The sequence below is a fragment of the Erythrolamprus reginae genome, chromosome 1 (genome assembly GCF_031021105.1).
Source record: "Erythrolamprus reginae isolate rEryReg1 chromosome 1, rEryReg1.hap1, whole genome shotgun sequence".
Lineage (NCBI taxonomy): Eukaryota > Metazoa > Chordata > Lepidosauria > Squamata > Dipsadidae > Erythrolamprus > Erythrolamprus reginae.
Window position 1 is genome coordinate 20,945,959 of NC_091950.1, and position 21,836 is coordinate 20,967,794.

A 21,836-nucleotide genomic window follows, 5' to 3' on the forward strand; every position below is an offset into this window, starting at 1 on the left:
GAATTAAGATAATCTTTCCCCCTAGGCTTCTACAATTTATGCATGGTATGTTTGTATGTATGATTGGTTTTATAACAAGGGTTTTTAACTGTTGTAGTATTGGCTTTTTTACATTCTGTTTTTTGTCACTGTTGTTAACCGCCCCGAGTATACGGAGAGGGGCGGCATACAAATCCAGTAAGTAAGTAAGTAAGTAAGTAAGTAAGTAAGTAAGTAAGTAAGTAAGTAAGTAAGTAAGTAAGTAAGTAAATAAATAAACAAACTTCAACTCCCAGAATTCCCCAGCCAGCATTCGCTGGCTGGGGAATTCTGGGAGTTGAAGTCCAGATATCTTCAAGTTGCCAAGGTTGGGAAACACTGATCTAACCAACCAACCGCTGGGGGGTGGGGGCAGTTACCAAAACATCTTCTCTGAATGTTGACTGGACAGTGGGGATGGTAATTTGGGGGGGGGGGGAGGCGGACCAAGAAAGAGAAAATTAACTAGATAAATTTTCCCACTCAAACTCTTAGTCCTGCCTTTCCTTACTGTAACCACTGGGCTTTAGTAAAAGTAATATTTTAGCTACAAATGCAGTCGAGGATGTTTCTTTCCTAATGGACCAAGTTGGGCCTAGTTTTGACACCTACCTTTTCCTGTTCCAATAACTGCTGAAGAGTTGCCTTATATTGATTGGTTTTCATGTAAGACATGAACTGCATATACTGGATCTTAAAAGAGTCTGTAAGTGAAGGAGGCAGAAAAAAACCCAACATGAACAGCCTGCAAGCAGTATTCGTACATCCATCTTCTGTGCAATGTCAGCTTGTTGCATCTAAACTAGGAGTACACAAATACTAAAATCTATTCCTAAAGTACTAAAACGTCATACATTCTAGCTCTTTTAATTTAAAATAATAGTGTCACGCTACTCTTATTAATCAAGTGAGAATCAGACATTCTCAACCATCTCCTGCTAGTCATTCTGCAATCGATTAGAAGATCCAGATAGGTAATCTGTTGACCTCTGACCTTTTCTCTTCCTCCTTGTATTAAAAATAAACTTTATTTATCCACAGAGGCTCTAGTGAGAAAACTTGTTTTTCTACTGCTTTGTTGAGATAGGCTGAAAGGTACGTTTCATATTCTGCTTTTATCTGGAATAGGAGATAAGAAACAGAGATATGTATGTACTTTCAGTATGTGGTGATAGGGTTATCCTGAATCTCAAACATCCTGCCTTGTAATGGGGATACTAATCAGGCAAAAAAATCGGGAATTCCTATATTCCAAACTGATTGGAATCTAGAGTTAAAATCCTATCTACAATAATGCAGCAGGGATTGATAACTCTTATTAACAAAATTTTAAAAAAAGATTTCGGTAAGTTAAATCCCTCAAAGAAAATCAAACTGGAGAAAAAGAAAAAGTATTATTTTTAAAAAAAATAGAACTCAATTTTTATAATAAAGAAATGTATATTCAGTTCAAGAAGCGAAAACAAATTCCAAGACTGGATTTAGGAGGATACTATTATCATCATCTTCATTTAATGACCCCATAATCTTCCACTTTGCATGGTGGAGTTTGGGCAACTGAGTGGAGCTAGCAGACTGTTTTAATGGCCACATGCCATTCCTGTTGCCAGCGTGGAGTTTTGTTCAGCAGATATATCCCTAGTGAGTCCAGAGAGAGAAATATCTGCCTCTACCCAGGATCGAACTCACAGCCTCCTGATTGTGAGGCAAGAACTCCACCTCTAAGCCACCACACCACAGCTTCATATGTCTACTATTAAATCTGCCAAATAATTTTCCACCATTCTTCTGCAGACAGACTTCACATATCTATTTCAGATTATCTTCAACCACTCACTTTTTCATCTCAATAATTAAGAGGAAAATACACAGATTATTTTTTTAAATACATTGTGATGGAGATCTGCAAAGGTATGAATGGAAAAGGGGGATCCTGAAGTTTAGGTGAATCCTCAGAAAGTCTGGCGGGGTCATAAATATATATTTTTAATGTCATCTAGATCAGTGTTTCCCAACCTTGACAACTTGAAGATATCTGGACTTCAACTCCCAGAATTCCCCAGCCAGCGAATGCGAATGCTGGCTGGGGAATGCGAATGCGAATGCTGGTTGGGGAATTCTGGGAGTTGAAGTCCAAATATCTTCAAGTTGCCAAGGTTGGGAAACACTGATCTAGATAGTTGACATAACATCTCTCTCCCTTTCCCTCTAATCTTCTCTCTTCTTTTAACTTATCTTATTTTCTTTACACTTTATCCTTTCTTTATTCTCTTTCTTTACAATTTATATCATCGTTATATTGTGTATTTTATGTTGTCTTTTTAATGTATATATTCAATAAAGGTATTTTTAAAAAAAAAATAATCATCAAAACTGTGAATGAGATCAGAGCACAGGGCTTTTCTTACTACACCTACAGCAGATGCTATGTCAAGAAATATAAACTGCTCAACAACATAGGAAAGATGCCCTTACCTAGCAGCTTCTGTAGTGCAGGTGGAGTAGGAGCAATCAAGAGCTGGTTGGACGAATGTCGCTGCACTTTAGGAGGTAGCTGATAAAATGGACTATGAGGTGACCTGTAGGCATCTGGGTGGAAAGAGAACATGAGTCCATTAAGCATCTTTCTATTGGAAGGAGTCCATTTAGCCAGCCTGAGATTAGACAGCCATCATTCCCCTTTGATATAATTATTGGCCTGTGACACAATTTCCCCCAGCGTGCTTTAAAAGTAGTTCACAGTTTTAAAAATATGCTACATATGCTGATACAGTTCTACAGAGGAATCATTGAGTCTGTCATCTGCACCTCTATAACTGTCTGGTTTGGTGCTGCAACCCAACAGGACCGACACAGACTTCAGAGGAGAATCAGAACTGCAGAAAAAACAATTGCTGCCAACCTGCCTTCCATTGAGGACCTGTAGACTGCACGAGTCAAAAAGAGGGCGGGGAAAATATTTACTGACCCCTCACATCCTGGACACAAACTGTTTCAACTCCTACCCTCAAAACGTCGCTACAGAGCACTGCACACCAAGACAACTAGACACAAGAACAGTTTTTTCCCAAACGCCATCACTCTACTAAACAAATAATTCCCTGAACACTGTCAGACTTTCTACTAAATCTGCACATCTATTCTACTCGTTTTTCTCATCCTTTATCAACCTTTTCCTCCCATGTTGACTGTATGACTGTAACTTGTTGCTTATATCCTAAGATTTTTATTAATATTGCTTCTTCATTGCTTATTTGACCCCTATGACAATCATTAAGTGTTGTACCACATGATTCTTGACAAATGTATATTTTCTTTTATATACGCTGAGAGCACATGCACCAAGACAAATTCCTTGTGTGTCCAATCACACTTGGCCAATAAAAATTCTATTCTATTTTATTCTAACCACGGTAATTTTTAACTATATGGACTTCAACACCTGGAATTCCCCAACCAGCATGGCTGGCTGGGGAATTCTGGGAGCTGAAAGTCCCCATGGGTAAAAATTTGGTGAGTTTGAGACGCACCAGCCTAAACCGACACAAAAGGAAACCTTTTCTAAGGGGATTGGCCTTCCGCAGCTGCAGGGCTCACCCTGAGGAGAGGATGAATTTGCTTGCGATACAGTTTGAGCGTGGAGAAGTTCCAGCGCAGTTTGGTTCTTCTTGATCTTGCGGTCGGCATTCACCACGTTCATCTTCTTGGGGCGCCCACGCTTCCTACCAGCCATCTTCCTTCCCTTTTTGCTCAGCTTCTTCTTGCGGGCTTTGCAGGGAGATGGCTTTTTGACAGTGTTGGCCCCGAGGTTCTTGTCTTCTTCAGCACCATCGTCCTTTGAAAAGAAATAAAATAAGGAGGGGAAAGACAACTTTGAGACAAGGAACAAAAATGGTTTTCTTTCTTTCTCCTTGTAGAGGATGGTCAAAAACAACACCCCAAATCAAGTCTTTTATACAGGTAGCCCTCGACTTATAACCATCCATTTAGTGACTTATTTATTCATTCATTCATTCATTCATTCATTCATTTATTTTAATTTATTTATTTATTTATTTATTTATTTATTTATTTATTATTTAGATTTGTATGCCACTCTGCAGACTCGGGGCGGCTCACAGCAGGATACAACAATTCATGACAAATCTAAATATAATTTAAAATATTTTTAAAAAACCATTTACTAAGCAAACATACACACAAACATACCATGCATAAATTGTGCATGCCCGGGGGAGGTGATTCAGTTCCCCCATGCCTGACGACAAAGGTGGGTTTTAAGGAGTTTACGAAAGGCAGGAAGAGTAGGGGCAGTTCTAATCTCCGGGGGGAGTTGGTTCCAGAGAGTCGGGGCCGCCACAGAGAAGGCTCTTCCCCTGGGGCCCGCCAACCGACATTGTTTAGTTGACGGGACCCGGAGAAGGCCCACTCTGTGGGACCTAATTGGTCGCTGGGATTCATGCGGCAGAAGGCGGTCTCGGAGATATTCTGGTCCAGTGCCATGAAGGGCTTTAAAGGTCATAACCAACACTTTGAATTGTGACCGAAAATTGATCGGCAGCCAATGCAGACTGCGGAGTGTTGGTGAAACATGGGCATACCTAGGTAAGCCCATGACTGCTCTCGCAGCTGTATTCTGCACGATCTGAAGTTTCCGAACACTTTTCAAAGGTAGCCGACTTATCGAAGAATCACATTGAAAAAAAGGTAACTTATGTTTTTCACACTTACAACCGAGGGCTTCCCCAAATATGCCCACGTTATACCAACACTCCACAGTCTGCATTGGTTGCCGATCAGTTTCCGGTCACAATTCAAAGTGTTGGTTATGACCTATAAAGCCTTTCATGGCACCGGACCAGATTATCTCAGGGACCGCCTTCTGCTGCATGAATCCCAGCGACCAGTTAGGTCCCACAGAGTGGGCCTTCTCCGGGTCCCGTCAACTAAACAATGTCGTTTGGCGGGACCCAGGGGAAGAGCCTTCTCTGTGGCGGCCCCGGCCCTCTGGAACCAACTCCCCCCAGAGATTAGAATTGCTCCCACCCTCCTCACCTTTCGTAAACTTCTTAAAACCCACCTCTGCCATCAGGCATGGGGGAACTGAGATATTCTTTCCCCCTAGGCCTTTATATTTTACATATGGTATGTCTGTATGTATGTTTGGTTTTTATAATAAGGTTTTTTTTAGTTATTTTACTATTGGATTGGATTGTTACATGCTGTTTTTATCATTGTTGTCAGCCGCCCCGAGTCTACGGAGAGGGGCGGCATACAAATCCAATAAATAAATAAATAAAATAAACCGTTGCGGCATCCTCCCCAATGGTCACATGATCAAAATTCGGACACTTGGCAGCTGGGTCATATTTATGACAGTTGCGGTGTCCTGGAGTCATGTGATCACCTTTTGTGACCTGACAAACAAAGCCTGTGGGGAAGCCAGATTCATTTAACAACCCTGTTACTAAACTCCAGTGATTCATTTAATAATTCAAGGTCATAAAATGGAGCAAAACTTAACAATTGTCTCAATTAGCAACAAAAAATGTTGGGCTCAATTGCAGTCGAGAATTACCTGTACCACCATCAAACAAATCTATTTAAAAAGATGTCTCTTTCTGTAGGAGACCTGAACAGTGGCCATCAGCCAAAGAAGGCCAGCTATGCTAGAAAAAAATGGCATATTAATAATTACCTTCCTGTATAAGCCTACTGTGCCAAGGAAGGTTATTATAACCTTGAGAGGGGTGTGGCTTTTGTTTTTAAAGTAATCTCCAAAGGAATCAGAGGTCAAATAGACAATTCAATGCATGGCTTAGAGTAATTATCTATGCAACAGGGAAGTGGGTGGCATGATCTTTATTACAGCCTCTGGATCCATTTGACTACGAATCAATAATTCCCCAATCAATCCTAAGCTTTGCACTTTTGAAGAACACATGACTGGGGAATACTGCTCTAAAGACATGCATTATGACGTTAAACTGCTCCATAGCCAATATTGTAATATAATAATTCCTAGAGCTTCAAATTGGCTGGCAATCAGGGTGTGCTTGCCACAAATACAGGTGGGCCTTGACTTATAACCATTCATTGAATAACCGTTCAAGTTAGAATGGCAACTTACAATCGATCCTCGCACTTACGACCCTCACAGCATCCCACAGTCATTGGATCAAAAATCGGGCACATGTATTTACAACAACTGAAGCATGCTGGGATCGTGGGATCACCTTTTGCAACCTTCCCAGCTGTTTATTATTTGTTTATTATTTATTAATCAGATTTGTATGCCGCCCCTCTCCGTAGACTCCTGACAAGCAGAGTTTAATGTGGGAAGCTGAATTTATTTAGCAGCCATGCAATTGACTGAACAATTTCCAGAGATTAACTTATAACAGTACTGTTTGCTGGGAGGCAGAGGCATAATTTTTTCCCCTTGTTTTCCTCCCCCAAAACTAAGGTGTGTCATATACTCTGGTGCATTTTATACTCTGAAAAATACGGTATGTGTTCGTGTGGTTTATATAGATTATCAGTAAATAGTGACATGTAAGGAAGCCTTAATTAGAAGCAGACCTTATTTTCTTGGACTTTTGTAGGAGTTGTTGTGTTACTCTTGTTTTCTCTTTGCTGTCGACGTCTAGCTGCCTCTTGTTCTTCCTGCAGAAAATAAAATAAAATAAATAGTTGAGTGGGTGAAATACTGTACTGTCCTCAAGGTAACTGAGGAGGACAAAGCTCTAAATTAACCTCTTACTGTTATTCAAGTATCTTTAGAACAGAAAGCTGGATTAAATTGCATTCTTGTGATCCACCATCCAATATATTAGTCACTGATTTTTATCCAGACTCAATTGAAAATGACAGTGACAGTAATGGTCTTCTGAATCCAAAACCTCTTAGTATTATTTAAGGAAATGAATACATCCGTATTCACCATGATGATTCATATGCAGGTTATATAAGTAATACTTTTCTATGTATCATTACTTTTAAAGATTTGTTCATCTTTCCTCCTAATTATAAAATTAATGTTCATAATAGTAAAAAATGTATCTGCCAGGCACAAGTATTCAAATATGGCTAGTTCCATATTCTGATGGTTTTTTTGTGCCATCCCAGAACTGTAACAGGCATACAAATTCATGCAATTCTACGGACACAGAAGAGCTATGCCTACTTCATTATCTTATAGAAAAACAAAAGCTTCCAAAATCAGATGGGGTCATATTTAACGCTTTCACTATTTTATTTTTCTAATTTGAAGGAAAAAGTTTTGTTGACAATAACAATCACTTACCCTGAGTTTTGGATTTTTGAGACTAGAGAAGTAGTTTTCAAGCTAAAATGAAAAAAAAGGGAAAAAAGGAAATGACAATTGGGTATCAAAGACATTTAAGAGGTTCATAATGCATTTCACAAAGAGATAAAAAAAATAGTGGACAATGTACTTAGAAATGAAGTCTCCCATACATATTTTTCCAGCTTTTCAAAGAATACTTACAAGGAAACAACATTAAAAATTCATACTGAGCCAATCAGATGTAATTAGGCAAAGGGTTCTTTTTAAAAAGATACTTGGCCTTATAGGAATATAAATGATGACATCTTTCAGAATGCTATGGTAGTTACTGTACAAATTGAAATTTGCCATGGCACCTGTACTCCTGGAACATATTAAGTGGCAGTGACTACTGGAGATAGCTGGTCCTTCAAACAAAAAGGTACAATGCCAGGCGGAGTTTTATAGATAATAACCAACATCTTGAATGGACTAGGAAGTTGACTGGCATTAGTGCAGCTTGTACCAATACTCACTATGGTTCGATCAATAGTATGCAGGTAGTAAGAAACTGGTTTCCCGGTCCATGAGACAGATCCTTTCAGTGGTGACAATTCTACAACTCTCATTATAGTGCCAATATCTTTGAAAGAAAGAAAAAAGAAAGAGAACAGAATTAAGAAGTTTTCTACAGTAATTAGATTATGTACCGTAATTACATGTAGATGTGATTAGATTTTGTAAAGGCATCTATGTTAGGTCACTGCAGCAAAACCACCAACACAAGCTAGGTATTCTTAGCTCTAATACGTGGGAGTAGAATCCTTGGAGTGAAAAGGCGGCTATATACAATTGCAACAAATTATATATAACAGTGATGGTGAGCCTTTTTTTGCTTGGGTGCCCAAAGGGACCGCCTTCTGCTGCACGAATCCCAGCGACCAGTTAGGTCCCACAGAGTGGATCTTCTCCGGGTCCCGTCAACTAAACAATGTCGCCTGGCGGTACCCAGGGGAAGAGCCTTCTCTGCGGCGGCCCCGGCCCTCTGGAACCAACTCCCCCCAGAGATTAGAACTGCCCCCACCCTCCTTGCCTTTCGTAAACAACTTAAAACCCACCTCTGACGCCAGGCATGGGGGAACTGAGATACTCTTTCCCCCTAGGCCTTTACAATTTTATGCATGGTATGTCTGTATGTATGTTTGTATGTTTGGTTTTACAATAAGGGTTTTTAACTGTTTTAATATTGGATTGTCATATGCTGTTTACTACTGTTGTTAGCCGCCCCGAGTCTACAGAGAGGGGCGGCATACAAATCCAATAAAATCAAACCCACCTCTGCCCCCAGGCATGGGGGAATTGAGATCCTCTTTCCCCCTAGGCCTTTACAATTCTATGCATGGTATGTATGTATGTATGTTTGGTTTTTACATTAATGGATTTTTAATCATTTCTAACACCAAATTACTATTGTACACTGTTTTATTGTCGCTGTTAGCCGCCCCGAGTCTCCGGAGAGGGGCGGCATACAAATCCAATCAATCAATCAGTCGATAAATGTGTGTGCCCACCTCCATAATGCAATGCTACCCCCACACGTGCATGCACAACCCCCACACTCATGTGCGCAGACCTCACTGAAGCCTCAGTGTTTCCGAACTTCCGGTAGGCCCTTTGGGTCCGTTTTTTGCCACCCACAGGCTCCGGAGGCTTTCCTGAAGCCTAGGAAGGTTGAAAATCAGGAAGGCCGAAAATCAGCTGGCCAGTAGGCACAGACACACTCAATCTGACATAGGGCAATGCCTCATATGCCTTCAGATATGGCACACATGCCATAGGTTCACCATCACGGGTATATAAATTTAGATGCAGCAAAACCTAAAGGTGATCACACACCCCACGTTAGGACTGAAAAGGAGGACAGGGGACCTGGGGTGGTCATGCAAGTCCTACCCCCATGTCTCAATGCCATCAGACCTCTGCATTCAACAGGAAGGACTGAAGTGGGTTTCTTGTTTAAATTCAGTTACTGTGGATTTACCAACCACGTCTGCTGGAAGTTTGTTCCAAGAATCTACTACTCTTTCAGTAAAATAATATTTTCTCATATTGCTTTTGATCTTTCCCCCAACTAACTTCAGATTGTGTCCCCTTGTTCTTGTGTTCACTCCTATTAAAAACACTTCCCTCCTGGACCTTATTTAACCCTTTAACATATTTAAATGTTTCGATCATGTCCCCCCTTTCCCTTCTGTCCTCCAGACTATACAGATTGAGCTCGTTAAGTCTTTCCTGATACGTTTTATGCTTAAGACCTTCCACCATTCTTGACGGGCTACAAGAATGGTGGAAGGAAGTTTTCACTGTGGAAGGACAAGTTTTGGAAACATGCTTAGAGTCCAAAACACCTAAAGGGGATAGGTAGAGTGCTTAAGATGCTGGCCAAGAACTAGGAGACTCTGAGTTCAAGTCCCGCCTTAGATATGAAAGCCAGCTAGATGACTTTGGGCCAATCACCAGAAGATTATGAGTTCTAGTCCTGCCTTAGGCATGAAAGACAACTGGGTGACTTTGGGATGGTTGCTCTCTCTCTCTCAACCCAAGTTACGTCACAGTGGTATTGTTGGGAAAATAGAAGGGGGAATTTTAGGAATGTTTGCCACCTCGAGTTACTTATAAAGCACTAAAGGCAGGATTAAAACCTAACAAATAAAACAAAACAGTAAATAGCATTTTAAAAGTTCATCGTAACTGTGCCTATTTTGCTTTTCAATATACTGTATGTTGTGTTTGTGCCTGGGCCAGCCATTGCTCCCACAGATGGGAGAGACGAGGCACAAACTGAATGCGAAAGCCTGGCTGACAGCCAGGAAGATGTGGCAGACAGCCAGGAAGACGTGGCAGACAGCCAGGAGGACCAGGCCACTGGTACGCAGGATTCAGCAGACAGCCCAGCATAGTTCCCTCTAAGCTGAGCAGTGAGCAATCGCTCAGTTAAAAATCATCATCAACTCAGAGTTTTCCAAACCTGCCCAGAAGCCAAGAGGGAAAGAGTGAGAGGGAAGGAGAGAGAGAGGAAGAGAGGGAGAGAGAGAAACAGATAGAAAAAAGAGAGGAAGGAAAAGAGAAAGAAAAAGAATGGGAGTAAGGAAGAGAGAAAGAAAATCAAAATCTAGTTTGAAACTAGCTCAGCTATTTAAGTGGCATTTTGATATTGATAGAGTTGCCCTACTATGAGCTCACTGTTATAGACACACAGTACAGTATTTTATTTTTAAATTCTCTGAGGCAAAACAGGGTGGGTTTTTTATTTGTTTGTTTGTTTGTTTATTTATTTATTATTTCTGTGCCGCCCAGTCCCAAAGGGACTGCCGCTCAGACACTATACTTTTCCGCCCACCCCAAAAAAAATTAGAGGGAACTCTGCAGCCCAGGGGATTTGGCATACAGTCCCTCAGACAGTCTTTTGTCTCTGGATTCTTCTGCAGATCAATATATTGATCTGCGTAGCAGAAGAGCTATGCAGAGAAGGGATTGACTGAAGGAGTATTACAAGTCATCATAGTAGCACCTGGGCTGGGTGTGGTTCTTATACTGAGGGCTGGCTGTGGTTCCCTTAATGAGGGCTAAAGGGATAAAAGGGAACAGAGGCCCAACGCAAACTGTGGCTGTTTATCTGTGTTATTTTGTGGTTCCTGCTCTGAAGTTTCTGTTCCGTGCCGTTGGAGTTTTCAACCCAGCTTTTTCAGACAAGTGGGAGGTGAAAACTCTGGGACTTACTGTTTGCTTCAAAGATTCAAAAGGACTCCTGAAACGTCTTTGTTCATTCCAGGTTGTCTTTGTTTGTTTTTTCCTGTGTTTTTGTATGCGGCTGAAGTAAGCCTTGCATTATCATTGTTTTCGGACACTAAGAACTGTTTTGAGTAACCCTTTTTTGTTTACTTAATTCAAGTTTGCTGATTAGCAGAGCACGTGTGTGCTTGATTTCTTTTCCTTGGACTATTACGCATTGCCTGAGCCAGTCAGGCAGAACACTGTACAACTTAAAACACAAGAAAATACACAAGAAAAAAACAAAACTTACCACTCAAGTTTCGACTGTTTATTCTGAAGTTTAATGGTGCAAAAGGTTTTGAGGATACTATCTGACCACCTAGGAAAAAAGTTATGCTACAGGTTAATTTTCCTTAGTAGTGCTGAGGATAATAGCAGAGGATAAATTTTACACATGGGTAGTCCTGCACTTACAACCATTTGTTTAGTGACCGTTTGAAGTTACAATGACAATGGGGGGAAATGACTAATAACAGTTTTCACACAACCACTGTTGTGTTCTCCCAAGGCCATGTGATCAAAATTTGAATGCTTGGCAACTGGCTCATATTTATGATAACTGCAGTATCCCAGGATCATGTGGTCACCTTTGGAAGTCAGATTCACTTAACAACTGTGTTACCAACTTACCAACTGCAATAATTCAACTTAACAAGTATGGCAAGAACAGTTGTAAAATGGGGCAAAATTCATTCAAGTTAGTAATGTAGAAATTTTGGGCTCAATTATGGTTGAAAGTCGAAGACTACCTGTAGATAAAATGGACAGTCAGAGTTCTCAGATTCTGTCTGAAAAGTTGGAGGAAAGGGAAAAGGGCAAAATCAACTATTATTTTGAAAAATAAATCTCTGTATATGTAAATATCCATCTTCAGTTCACATACAATCCTTCAAAACTGCCCTGTTAAACAGGAAAAACAGAGTCTGGGAAATACAACTAAATTGCAAGAAAACCACAGAGAATACAGGATAAAATAAAATGATTTAGAACTATCTTCCTGGAAAAGAACAATGAACTGGGGAAGGCAGACAGCAAGAGTGAGTTGTTTATCCAATAGTTAAATTGATGTTTATAGAAAGCCCCAATGATAATTAACTACAGGGATGCCCAACCTTGGCAACTTTTAAGATTTGTGGACTTCAACTTCCATAATTACCTAACCCCCAAGTCTTAAAGTTGCCAAGGTTGGACGTCCCTTATTATTTACTGCTTGCATAAAAAAGGGAAATTATAAAGAACTGCTCTTAGGATCTTCTATCCTTCAAAAAAGCAACTAGTACAATGAATATGATTCAGTGAACATTGTTTTGTTATATTAGGAGGACCGCATTTAATAGCTTTTTCTCCTTGGGGGCAGCAAAAGGTTGGCAGGTTTTACTATTTGAAACTGGGGGATTAAGGGGCAAAATCTAACCCTGAATTTTGATTTTTTTTTTTTCCTGGGTATGTAAACCCCTCCATGAAACAGAGCTGTGACAGAGGAAGTTGTGGAGAACTGGGTACTTTTCAGGGAGAATTTTCCCATTTTTCTTTAATCTCCTCCCCAAATCTCCAACAAAACAGAGCAAAAAAGGCATTGGGGTGGGGAAGGAATAATAATAATAATAATAATAATAATAATAATAATAATAATAATAATAATAATAATAATAATAATTTATTAGATTTGTATGCCGCCCCTCTCCGAAGACTCATAGGGGCTCATAGGGAAATGCACATGGTCTACGGTCTGCACCTCGATATTAAGAAAAATATAGGAAACATTCATAAAATAGCTGGACTATAACAGTGATTATGCACATCAGGACAAAAGAGACAAAGCTAAATCTCTGAATGAATTATAGCTCCGATAATGGCTTGGAAATGTTCATGTACCCAAATGGCCACAATAAGCATGGCTTGATGCCCAAATGCATTACCATACATATACTTTTATTAGCCATCCATATATTTTTCCTTCGCAGCTGACAATCCCTCTAGCTGCATGTTATGACTCAGCAGAACATTTAAAATCACCTGGTGAAAGGGGTAGACTGCAGTTGCGGCTAATGTCAGTGAAAGCTTAAGCCATAAAATAATTTAGCCTAAAAGTTACTACATGACTTTTTATTGTTTTGATGAAACAGATGAGTAAAATGGTTAAAGAGAGAGAATTACTCAGCCATTCCTAATCCCTATTAAGGGCATGTTTTATATAGCACTACATCACTCTACTAAACAAATAATTCCCTCAACACTGTCAGACTTTCTACCAAATCTGCACTTCTATCCTACTAGTTTTTCTCATCATTCCTATCACCCATTTCCTCCCATGTTGACTGTATGACTGTAACTTGTTGCTTATTTCCTAACATTTTTATTAATATTGCGTCTTCATTGCTTATTTGACCCCTATGACAATCATTAAGTGTCATACCACATGATAGAAACATAGAAACATAGAAGTCTGACGGCAGAAAAAGACCTCATGGTCCATCTAGTCTGCCCTTATACTATTTTCTGTATTTTATCTTAGGATGGATATATGTTTATCCCAGGCTTGTTTAAATTCAGTTACTGTGGATTTATCTACCACGTCTGCTGGAAGTTTGTTCCAAGGATCTACTACTCTTTCAGTAAAATAATATTTTCGCATGTTGCTTTTGATCTTTCCCTCAACTAACTTCAGATTGTGTCCCCTTGTTCTTGTGTTCACTTTCCTATTAAAAATACTTCCCTCCTGGACCTTATTTAACCCTTTAATATATTTAAATGTTTCGATCATGTCCCCCCTTTTCCTTCTGTCCTCTGATTCTTGGCAAATGTATCTTTTCTTTTATGTGCACTGAGAGCATCTGCACCAAGACAAATTCCTTGTGTGTCCAATCACACTTGGCCAATAAAATTCTATTCTATTCTATTCTGTAAGCAAACCAGCTCAGCATCTTTTAATGTGAATCTGCCTTTTAGAGAGTTTGTGGGAGCTTTCCAGGGGTGGGTTCCACTTACCTTCACCACCGGTTTGCATCGCAACGTTGCGAGGGCGCGTCCCCTCATGCAATTGCTGCTTACGCGCATGCTCAGTAGTTATAATCAGCCCGAAACACAGCTGAGGAGCTGATCAGTTGTGCTTCGGGCAAGGAATAAAGGTAAGTAGAAACCCAGAGGCAGGCAGGTGGGCCCTTTTTCAAGCAGCAGCAGAGGAAAAAGCTTCCAAACAGTAAAAAATTCCAGAAAATAATCCCAACCACCCCCCACCCCCCCAAAAAAAAAAATGATGGCACCCACGGACCGGCACCAATAGAACCAGATCCGTGATGCTATTGTGATATCAACAGCAGGCTGCTAACTATTCGGGCAATCTGGTTCAAACCAGGAGGAACCCACCCCTGGAACATTCAGAGAGACAGGGGTAGGCAAAGTTGGCTCTTCTATGACATGTAGACTTCAACTCCCAGAATTCCTGAGCTAGAATGATTGGCTCAGGAATTCTGGGAGTTGAAGTCCATAAGTTATAAAAGAGCCACTTTTGCCTATCCCTGGCTTAAGAAATGAATGGCCTAATGAAAGGATTATAATATATATTTTATATACTGTATTGGGGTTTCTTTTTTGGGGGATTTTTTAACCTAAAACTGTAATTTAGACTGCTAAATATTAGATTTATTACTATGTACTGTTTTGTTTTGTTTTTACCATTGTTGTGAGCTGCCCCGAGTCTGCGGAGAGGGGCGGCATATAAATCCAATAAATCTAATCTATAACAGACGACTATAAGGTATCTCCAAAGGCCACACCCAAGAGGATTTGAATACAGGGCAGCTTCCTGGCAGGTGAAGTAAAAAAGGTTTATTTAGAATAAGCACCAGGGGGGGAAATTGTACAGCTCTAGGATTCTGCAATGGATCACATTTCAAGAGCAGATGCCAAATCTCTCCCCTTGCAGGTAATTAAAATTAATTCTAAGGTAAGGCAAACCTAAGTCAGGTTTCTGGCAAAGGAAGAAGAGTGGAGTGCTTGTTCCAAGAGCAGGACTTAAAAGCTGCCCTAATAGATTAGATCAAGCTTATTTAATTCCACAACTTCCTCTAACAATGCCAGACTGAGATGTCTCCCACTCTGTTTGCCTGAGCACTTTTTCTTCGTCTTAAAGCTGCAGGTGGCCAATAAGGCTACCAGCCTCAGGTGCAAAATGCAAACATAGACAAGAGATATTACTCTTAATGCTTTTAATGTGAAGGGAGATCTGTAAAGATGGCAAACAAATGGACCACTGTCACAATCTCAAGACCCTGGTCAAAATTTAATTCCTTTGATCACTACCCACAATCCTCACTGTAGAGAAGATAACATAGAATCATAGAATCAAAGAGAAGACCAAAAAGATGACTGTCCAGTCTGTTTGAAGACCTCCAGTGAATGCGAGCCTACCACCTCCTGTGGCAAACTGTTCCACTGGTTTATCACCCTTACTGTTAAAAGTTTTTTCTGATACCTAATCTAAATCTACTCCCTTGCAGTTTCATTCCATTGTTTCTAGTCCTTCCGTGTGCTAATGAGAACAACGCTGATCCCTCTGTTCTGTGACAGCCCTTCAGATACAGTGGAACCTCGACATACGAGCAGCTCTACTTACGAGCTACTCGAGATAAGAGCTGGGAGGGGAGCGACATTTTTGTTCGCCTCCCGAGCTCACATTCGGGATACGAGCGCCAAGGAGCTGTCTCCTGAAGCCGAACGCTAACTTCCGCGTTCGGCTTCAGGAGACAGCTCCTTGGCGCTCGTATCCCGCGTGTTTTAAAAGGTTGCAGCCGGCCTGGGGAGCTCGGGGGGGTGCTGGCAAGCCCCCCAGGCCAGCTGCAACCTTTTAAAACACGCGCGCCGCTTCGCAGCTGTCTCCTGAAGCCGAACGCTAACTTCCGCGTTCGGCGGCAGCGGTTTTTTTTTGTTGCACGGATTAATTGACTTTACATTGTTTCCTATGGGAAACAATGTTTCGTCATACGAGCGTTCCGACTTACGAGCCTCCTTCCAGAGCCAATTAGTCTCGTAAGTCGGGGTTCTACTGTATTTGTCGACAGCTATCAAGTCTCCTCTCGGTCTTCTCCTTTGGAGACTAAACATCCCTAGATCCTTTAACCATTCCTCATAGGACATGGTTTTCAGGCCACTCACCATCCTTGTCACTCTATTTTGAACTTTTGAACCATTGAACGTCCTTTTTAAAAATTGGGCCCCCCAGAACTGAACACAGTATTCCAAGTGTGGTCGTACCAAAGTACTGTACTGTAGAGTAGAATAATTACTTTACTTGAGTGAGATTCTATGCTCCTCTTGATACATATTTATGCCACCAGTTGCGGCCCTATTTGGACCAGGAGTCACTGCTCACAGTCACTCATGCCCTCATCACCTTGAGGTTCGACTACTGTAACGCTCTCTACATGGGGCTACCTTTGAAAACTGTTCGGAAACTTCAGATCATGCAGAATGCAGCTGCGAGAGCAGTCATGGGCTTCCCAAGGTATGCCCATGTTGCAACAACACTCCGCAGTCTACATTGGTTGCCGATCAGTTTCCGGTCACAATTCAAAGTGTTGGTTATGACCTATAAAGCCCTTCATGGCATCGGACCAGAATATCTCCGAGACCACCTTCTGCCGCACGAATCCCAGCGACCGATTAGGTCCCACAGAGTGGGCCTTCTCCGGGTCCCGTCAACTAAACAATGTTGGTTGGCGGGCCCCAGGGGAAGAGCCTTCTCTGTGGCAGCCCCGACTCTCTGGAACCAGCTCCCCCCAGAGATTAGAACTGCCCCCACCCTCCTTGCCTTTCGTAAACTCCTCAAAACCCACCTTTGTCGTCAGGCATGGGGGAATTGAGATATCTCCCCCGGGCCTATACAATTTATGTGTGGTATGTTTGTATGTATGTCTGCTTAATAATGGGGTTTTTTAAATATTTTAAATTGTAAATTATTAGATTTGTTATGAACTGTTTTATTGTGTTGTAAGCCGCCCCGAGTCTACGGAGAGGGGTGGCATACAAATCTAAATAATAATAATAATAATAATAATAATAATAATAATAATAATAGTAATAGTAATAGTAATAGTAATAATAATAATAATATTTGTAATTCAAATGTGGCTGTTTTCTTGCAGACATTACTTGATTAAGATACCACCAAGAACACTTCCACCAATGTTGGTAGGATAAGCCACTTGTATATAAAGAGAGAGCAGATCACACTTCTTTCTACCACTGATGATGTTACCTACTTGAGTAATGAAATGTCTATAAGAAAACAACTAAACTCAGATCCTAGGGTAATCTATGCTGAAAGCACACTGGCATGTGGGCACTCACCATTCTGGGGGTTCACCAATATATCAAAAGGCCTTATAGTTGGCATCAAACAAAACTTGTGTGGTTTGTTTTCAAAGGAATTTGAGGAACTCTAAAATTTGTGATTATAGCACAATTGATGCTAAAGAGGAGGTTATTAACCAAGTATTCTTCATAGAACTTTAATATTTCTCTTAGAGAAAGCCGAGTAGCTTACATGGGTTTCAAGGTCCAATGATACTGCTTCAAGGTAAATTTAAAAACAGGTAAAAAGCCCAAGGCCTTGTTCAATGAAATGAATGAGGGAGAAGAATAGGGGAAGTGAAAATAGCATGTAAAGGTTATTTGCCCAAAGGGAGAATGCTCAGAAGTTCAGAGTCTAAAATTATGTAATTGCATCATTGAATATATTTAGAAGATACAAAGAGTATGAAATCCCTGATATTACTAATACTGATTTGCTTCCACGTATATAAAGATTTATGAGTTAAGATAAGTTAAGATAACTTGGGGAGCTTTCAATTTTAGAAGAAACAAAGGCAAGAAACAGTAAATAAAAGACATCAGCTCTAGGAAAGCAACATTTGAAACTAAAGGCACAGTCAATTTATATAAAGTTCATGTTTACAACCACTAGTCAATACCCCCCTCCCCCTCCATACCTGTAGCTGCATTCCAGCTTGGTTTTGGTATTTATGTATAAATCAGTGGTGGGATTCAAAAAAATATTTTTTTCCTAACGGGTCTATGGGCGTGGCTAGGTAGGCATGGCAGGGGAAGGATAATTTATTTACTCTGTGAGCCACCCCGAGTTTTCGGAGAAGGGCGGCATGCAAATTTAATAAATAATAATAATGTAAAATCTCCATTCCCTCCCCACTCCAGGGGAAGGGTACTGCAAAATCCCCATTTCCTCCCGCCTGATCAGCTGGGACTCGGGAGACAGAGAATAGATGGGGGCTGAGCCAGTTATTTACTGGTTCGCCAAACTACTCAAAATTTCTACCAGTTCTTCATAACTGGTCAGAAGATGCTGAATCCCACCTCTGGTATGAATGTATGTATGCATATTTAACTCAAGAAAGTCTTGATCAAAGAATATTGCGTTTATTACCTTCCTTCATGTTTGCGAATCGCTCCTTCAACTGGTGATCCACTTCAGGACCAAAAGCAAAGTTATTCACAAAGATAACACTGCAAAGTAACAGCGTGTTAGCAAATGAAGGAAAAAAACCATCTTGATTCCATATTAAGGTTTAAAAGAGATTTCTGGTAAGAGGAATATTGACATCTTACAAAATGTAAATAACGACTAAATAAATACTAAATAAAGCCAGAGAAATCTACAGTGTTTGTTTGTAAAAGGACTGAATACAGGAAGTCTTTGACTTATGACCATAATGGAGAGTCAGGATGGTTGTAAAATGGATTGGTCACATGACTCCCCTGGTTTTATAACCTTTTGGGGTGGTTTTTTTTTTTTTGCAATAGTCATGAAGCAAGCCCTGTGGTTGCTTAAACCAATGGCTTGCTATTGGAGCGGTTTTGCTGAAAACTGGTGTACTTTTCAGCGAAACTCTTCTAAAAGACGCATGTGACTGTAGCACATCCAACCGGCAGTGAATGTATCCATCTTGCCAAGCACCCAAAGTTCAGTCGTGTGATGTCTGGGTCATAAGTAGTCCCAAGGTAGGTCCACAATAACTTTGGTCGAAAGTCAAAGACTAACCATAATCACATTAAGCTTTTGATAAAATGCCCTCATGACAACTATGCAGCATAAAAAGTGGAATGTAACAGCACTTAATTGTCAGTGGACAATTTTATGAAAGCAGACAAACATCAAGAAACCTATGTAATTTCTCTAGATTTCTGGAGCTTCCTTTTCTTGAGTTCTGCCAACTGAAATTTGGTACAAAATAAATTCAAGCCAATAATTAAAGAAGTCCCAGATTTTGGGTTGAATATCAGAACTGAAAATGAAGCTCACAGAAGCTTCTACAGAAATATGCGAACCAAGTTTCCTGAAGTATTTTTAATTCCAGCAGTATATCTGAGAATGGAGGCCCTTTTTTTGCTGTTTTTGCATCTGTTATTAAGTATTTGGGATATATAAATCTTTTTTTAATCTTATTATGATTTCTTCTGAGATCTATCAACAGATTTGGATTTACATTTTATCCAACCCCATACACGAATTCCAGCGACCGGTTAGGTCCCACAGAGTTGGCCTTCTCCGGGTCCCTTCAACTAAACAATGTCATTTGGCGGGACCCAGGAGAAGAGCCTTCTCTGTGGCGGCCCTGACCCTCTGGAACCAGCTCCCCCCAGATATCAGAGTTGCCCCCACCCTCCTTGCCTTTCGCAGGCTCCTTAAAACCACCTCTGTCGTCAGGCATGGGGGAACTGAATTTTTTTCTCTTCCCCCTAGGCTTATAGAATTTATACACGGTATGCTTGTTTGTATGATTGGTCTCTTAAATTGGGGGTTTTTAGATTATTTTTTAATATTAGATTTGTTACATTGTCTTTTTTATTGTTGTTAGCCGCCCCGAGTCTTCGGCATACAAATCTAATAAATAAATAAATCTACATTCAGAGAAATCTTTCCAAAAAGCAATATTTAAAGTCTCATTCCCTTATTTAGTGGTGAGAAATTTTTTTCTTCTTCTTCAGAAAAGTATCCCTGTTCAAATAATACTCCACAGAACTTACACTAATGGAAACTAATGTTTGACAGATCACTGAAGTTTGGCATATTAGAACGACACAACCTTAAGAGAACAGAACCCCTTCATCCCATCTAAGGTCTAAAAGATTTTGCCTGCATAAGCAGAGGAATTTATTTATCAAATTTAGAAATCACCCACCACATTCTCAGAGCAACTCTGGGCAGTGTACAATTAAAAATACTTAAAGAATGGACTGAGATATCTTTTCAGAAAGGAGGGCCTCCTTGTAATGGTGCATTGGTTACAATGCTATATTGCAGGATGACTCTATCCTAGTTCAATCCTGACTAATTTAAGGTCGACTCAACCTTCCATGCTTCCAAGATTGATAAAATAAGAACCCAGACTGTTGGGGACAATAATTTGATTCTATAAACCACTTAGGGAAGTAAAGCACAGTGAAGCAGTATAAAAGTCTGCTATTGTTATTGTTCTGAAGCTGTATTGTGGCAATAATGAATTTGCCATTGAACAGCAATGTCTATCCTTTGGCTTCATTTAGTTTTGTACATAAACATATAAAGATATTTAGGCCATCTAATACAACCCCTACTTAGAGCAGAAGTTCAAATTAAAGCATTCCCAACAGATGAATGATTGGATATGCCTGGATATATCCATCAAAGGATTGGATATCCACCACCTCCCTGGGGAATTGATTCCAAATTCTACACTGTTTTCCCATATAGAATATCCCCAGTCCCTGTGAATGCTATCTCTGAAATTCTAAGAAATAGGGAACGTTATTATTATATACTAACAACTCAATGGAACAGATGAGATACTGAATAGAAATCCTCAAAATGAGAGATGAGGCTGATTTTTTTAATCAAACAATTTTATATTTAAGGTGGCAGCCCTGGAAACCAAGTTAAAACCATACCTTGTGTTTGCGATTCTATCTCGCCATTCTTCTGATAGGAAATCACCTCTTTCCAGCTAAAAATGGATTGAAGAAAAAAGGAGCTTGAAATTTCAATTTACATTAAGTCACTTTTCAGATGTCTCATCCAAACATATTTATTACAACACAGAGTAGAGAAGAGGGAGAATCTATGTTTTTTAAAAAAATTGTTGAATGCTAAGGCATCAAAAACATGGTATGAAAGAGAACATAATCCATTTGCAAAATTCATTTGTGCTTTTAACACAATCATTTACTTGTTTAGTAAAGTACATACAAGGCTGCTTCCTCCCCCACCCCAACATTAAAAACACACAAGCAACTACACAAAGTATAATTAAAAGAGGACTGAAGAGTAGATTTACAGATTAACAGAGTGAGAAAGGACCCTGTAGGTAATCTAGTCCACCACCACCCCATTTAAGCAGAGACCCTACATCTTTCTGACAAATGCCAGTCTCAAGTGATGACTCTTCTTGAAAGATTCAACTTCCAAAGGTAAGCTGTTCCACTGGTTGATTGTTCTCACTGTCAGAAGGCTCCTCATTATTTACAAGTTGAATCTTTCCTAACTCAGTTTCCATCCATTATTCCTTGTCTGGCCCTTCAGGTGCCTTGGAAAATAGCTTGACCCCTCTCCCCTCTGTGGCAGCCCCTCAGATATTGGAACACTGCTATCATGTCTCCCCTGGTCCTTCTCTTCACTAAACTATCCATGCCCAGTTCCTGTAAC

The 21,836-nt window shown here is 40.2% G+C and overlaps 1 protein-coding gene across 4 annotated transcripts in view; it reads right to left on the bottom strand.

Annotated features, from left to right (window-relative positions):
* DOT1L (DOT1 like histone lysine methyltransferase) overlaps nt 1-21,836 on the bottom strand; it is a 121,532-nt gene that overhangs the window by 38,653 nt on the left and 61,043 nt on the right. For all 4 annotated transcript variants that reach the window (XM_070746726.1, XM_070746709.1, XM_070746718.1 and 1 more), the window contains exons 8-16: nt 21,083-21,138; nt 18,582-18,661; nt 11,391-11,459; nt 7,843-7,949; nt 7,325-7,366; nt 6,601-6,684; nt 3,616-3,853; nt 2,494-2,607; nt 631-722 (exon numbers count right to left, since the gene is read on the bottom strand). In XM_070746726.1, coding sequence (XP_070602827.1) covers nt 631-722; nt 2,494-2,607; nt 3,616-3,853; nt 6,601-6,684; nt 7,325-7,366; nt 7,843-7,949; nt 11,391-11,459; nt 18,582-18,661; nt 21,083-21,138 — 882 coding nt within the window. The remainder of the gene's footprint in view (nt 1-630; nt 723-2,493; nt 2,608-3,615; nt 3,854-6,600; nt 6,685-7,324; nt 7,367-7,842; nt 7,950-11,390; nt 11,460-18,581; nt 18,662-21,082; nt 21,139-21,836) is intronic.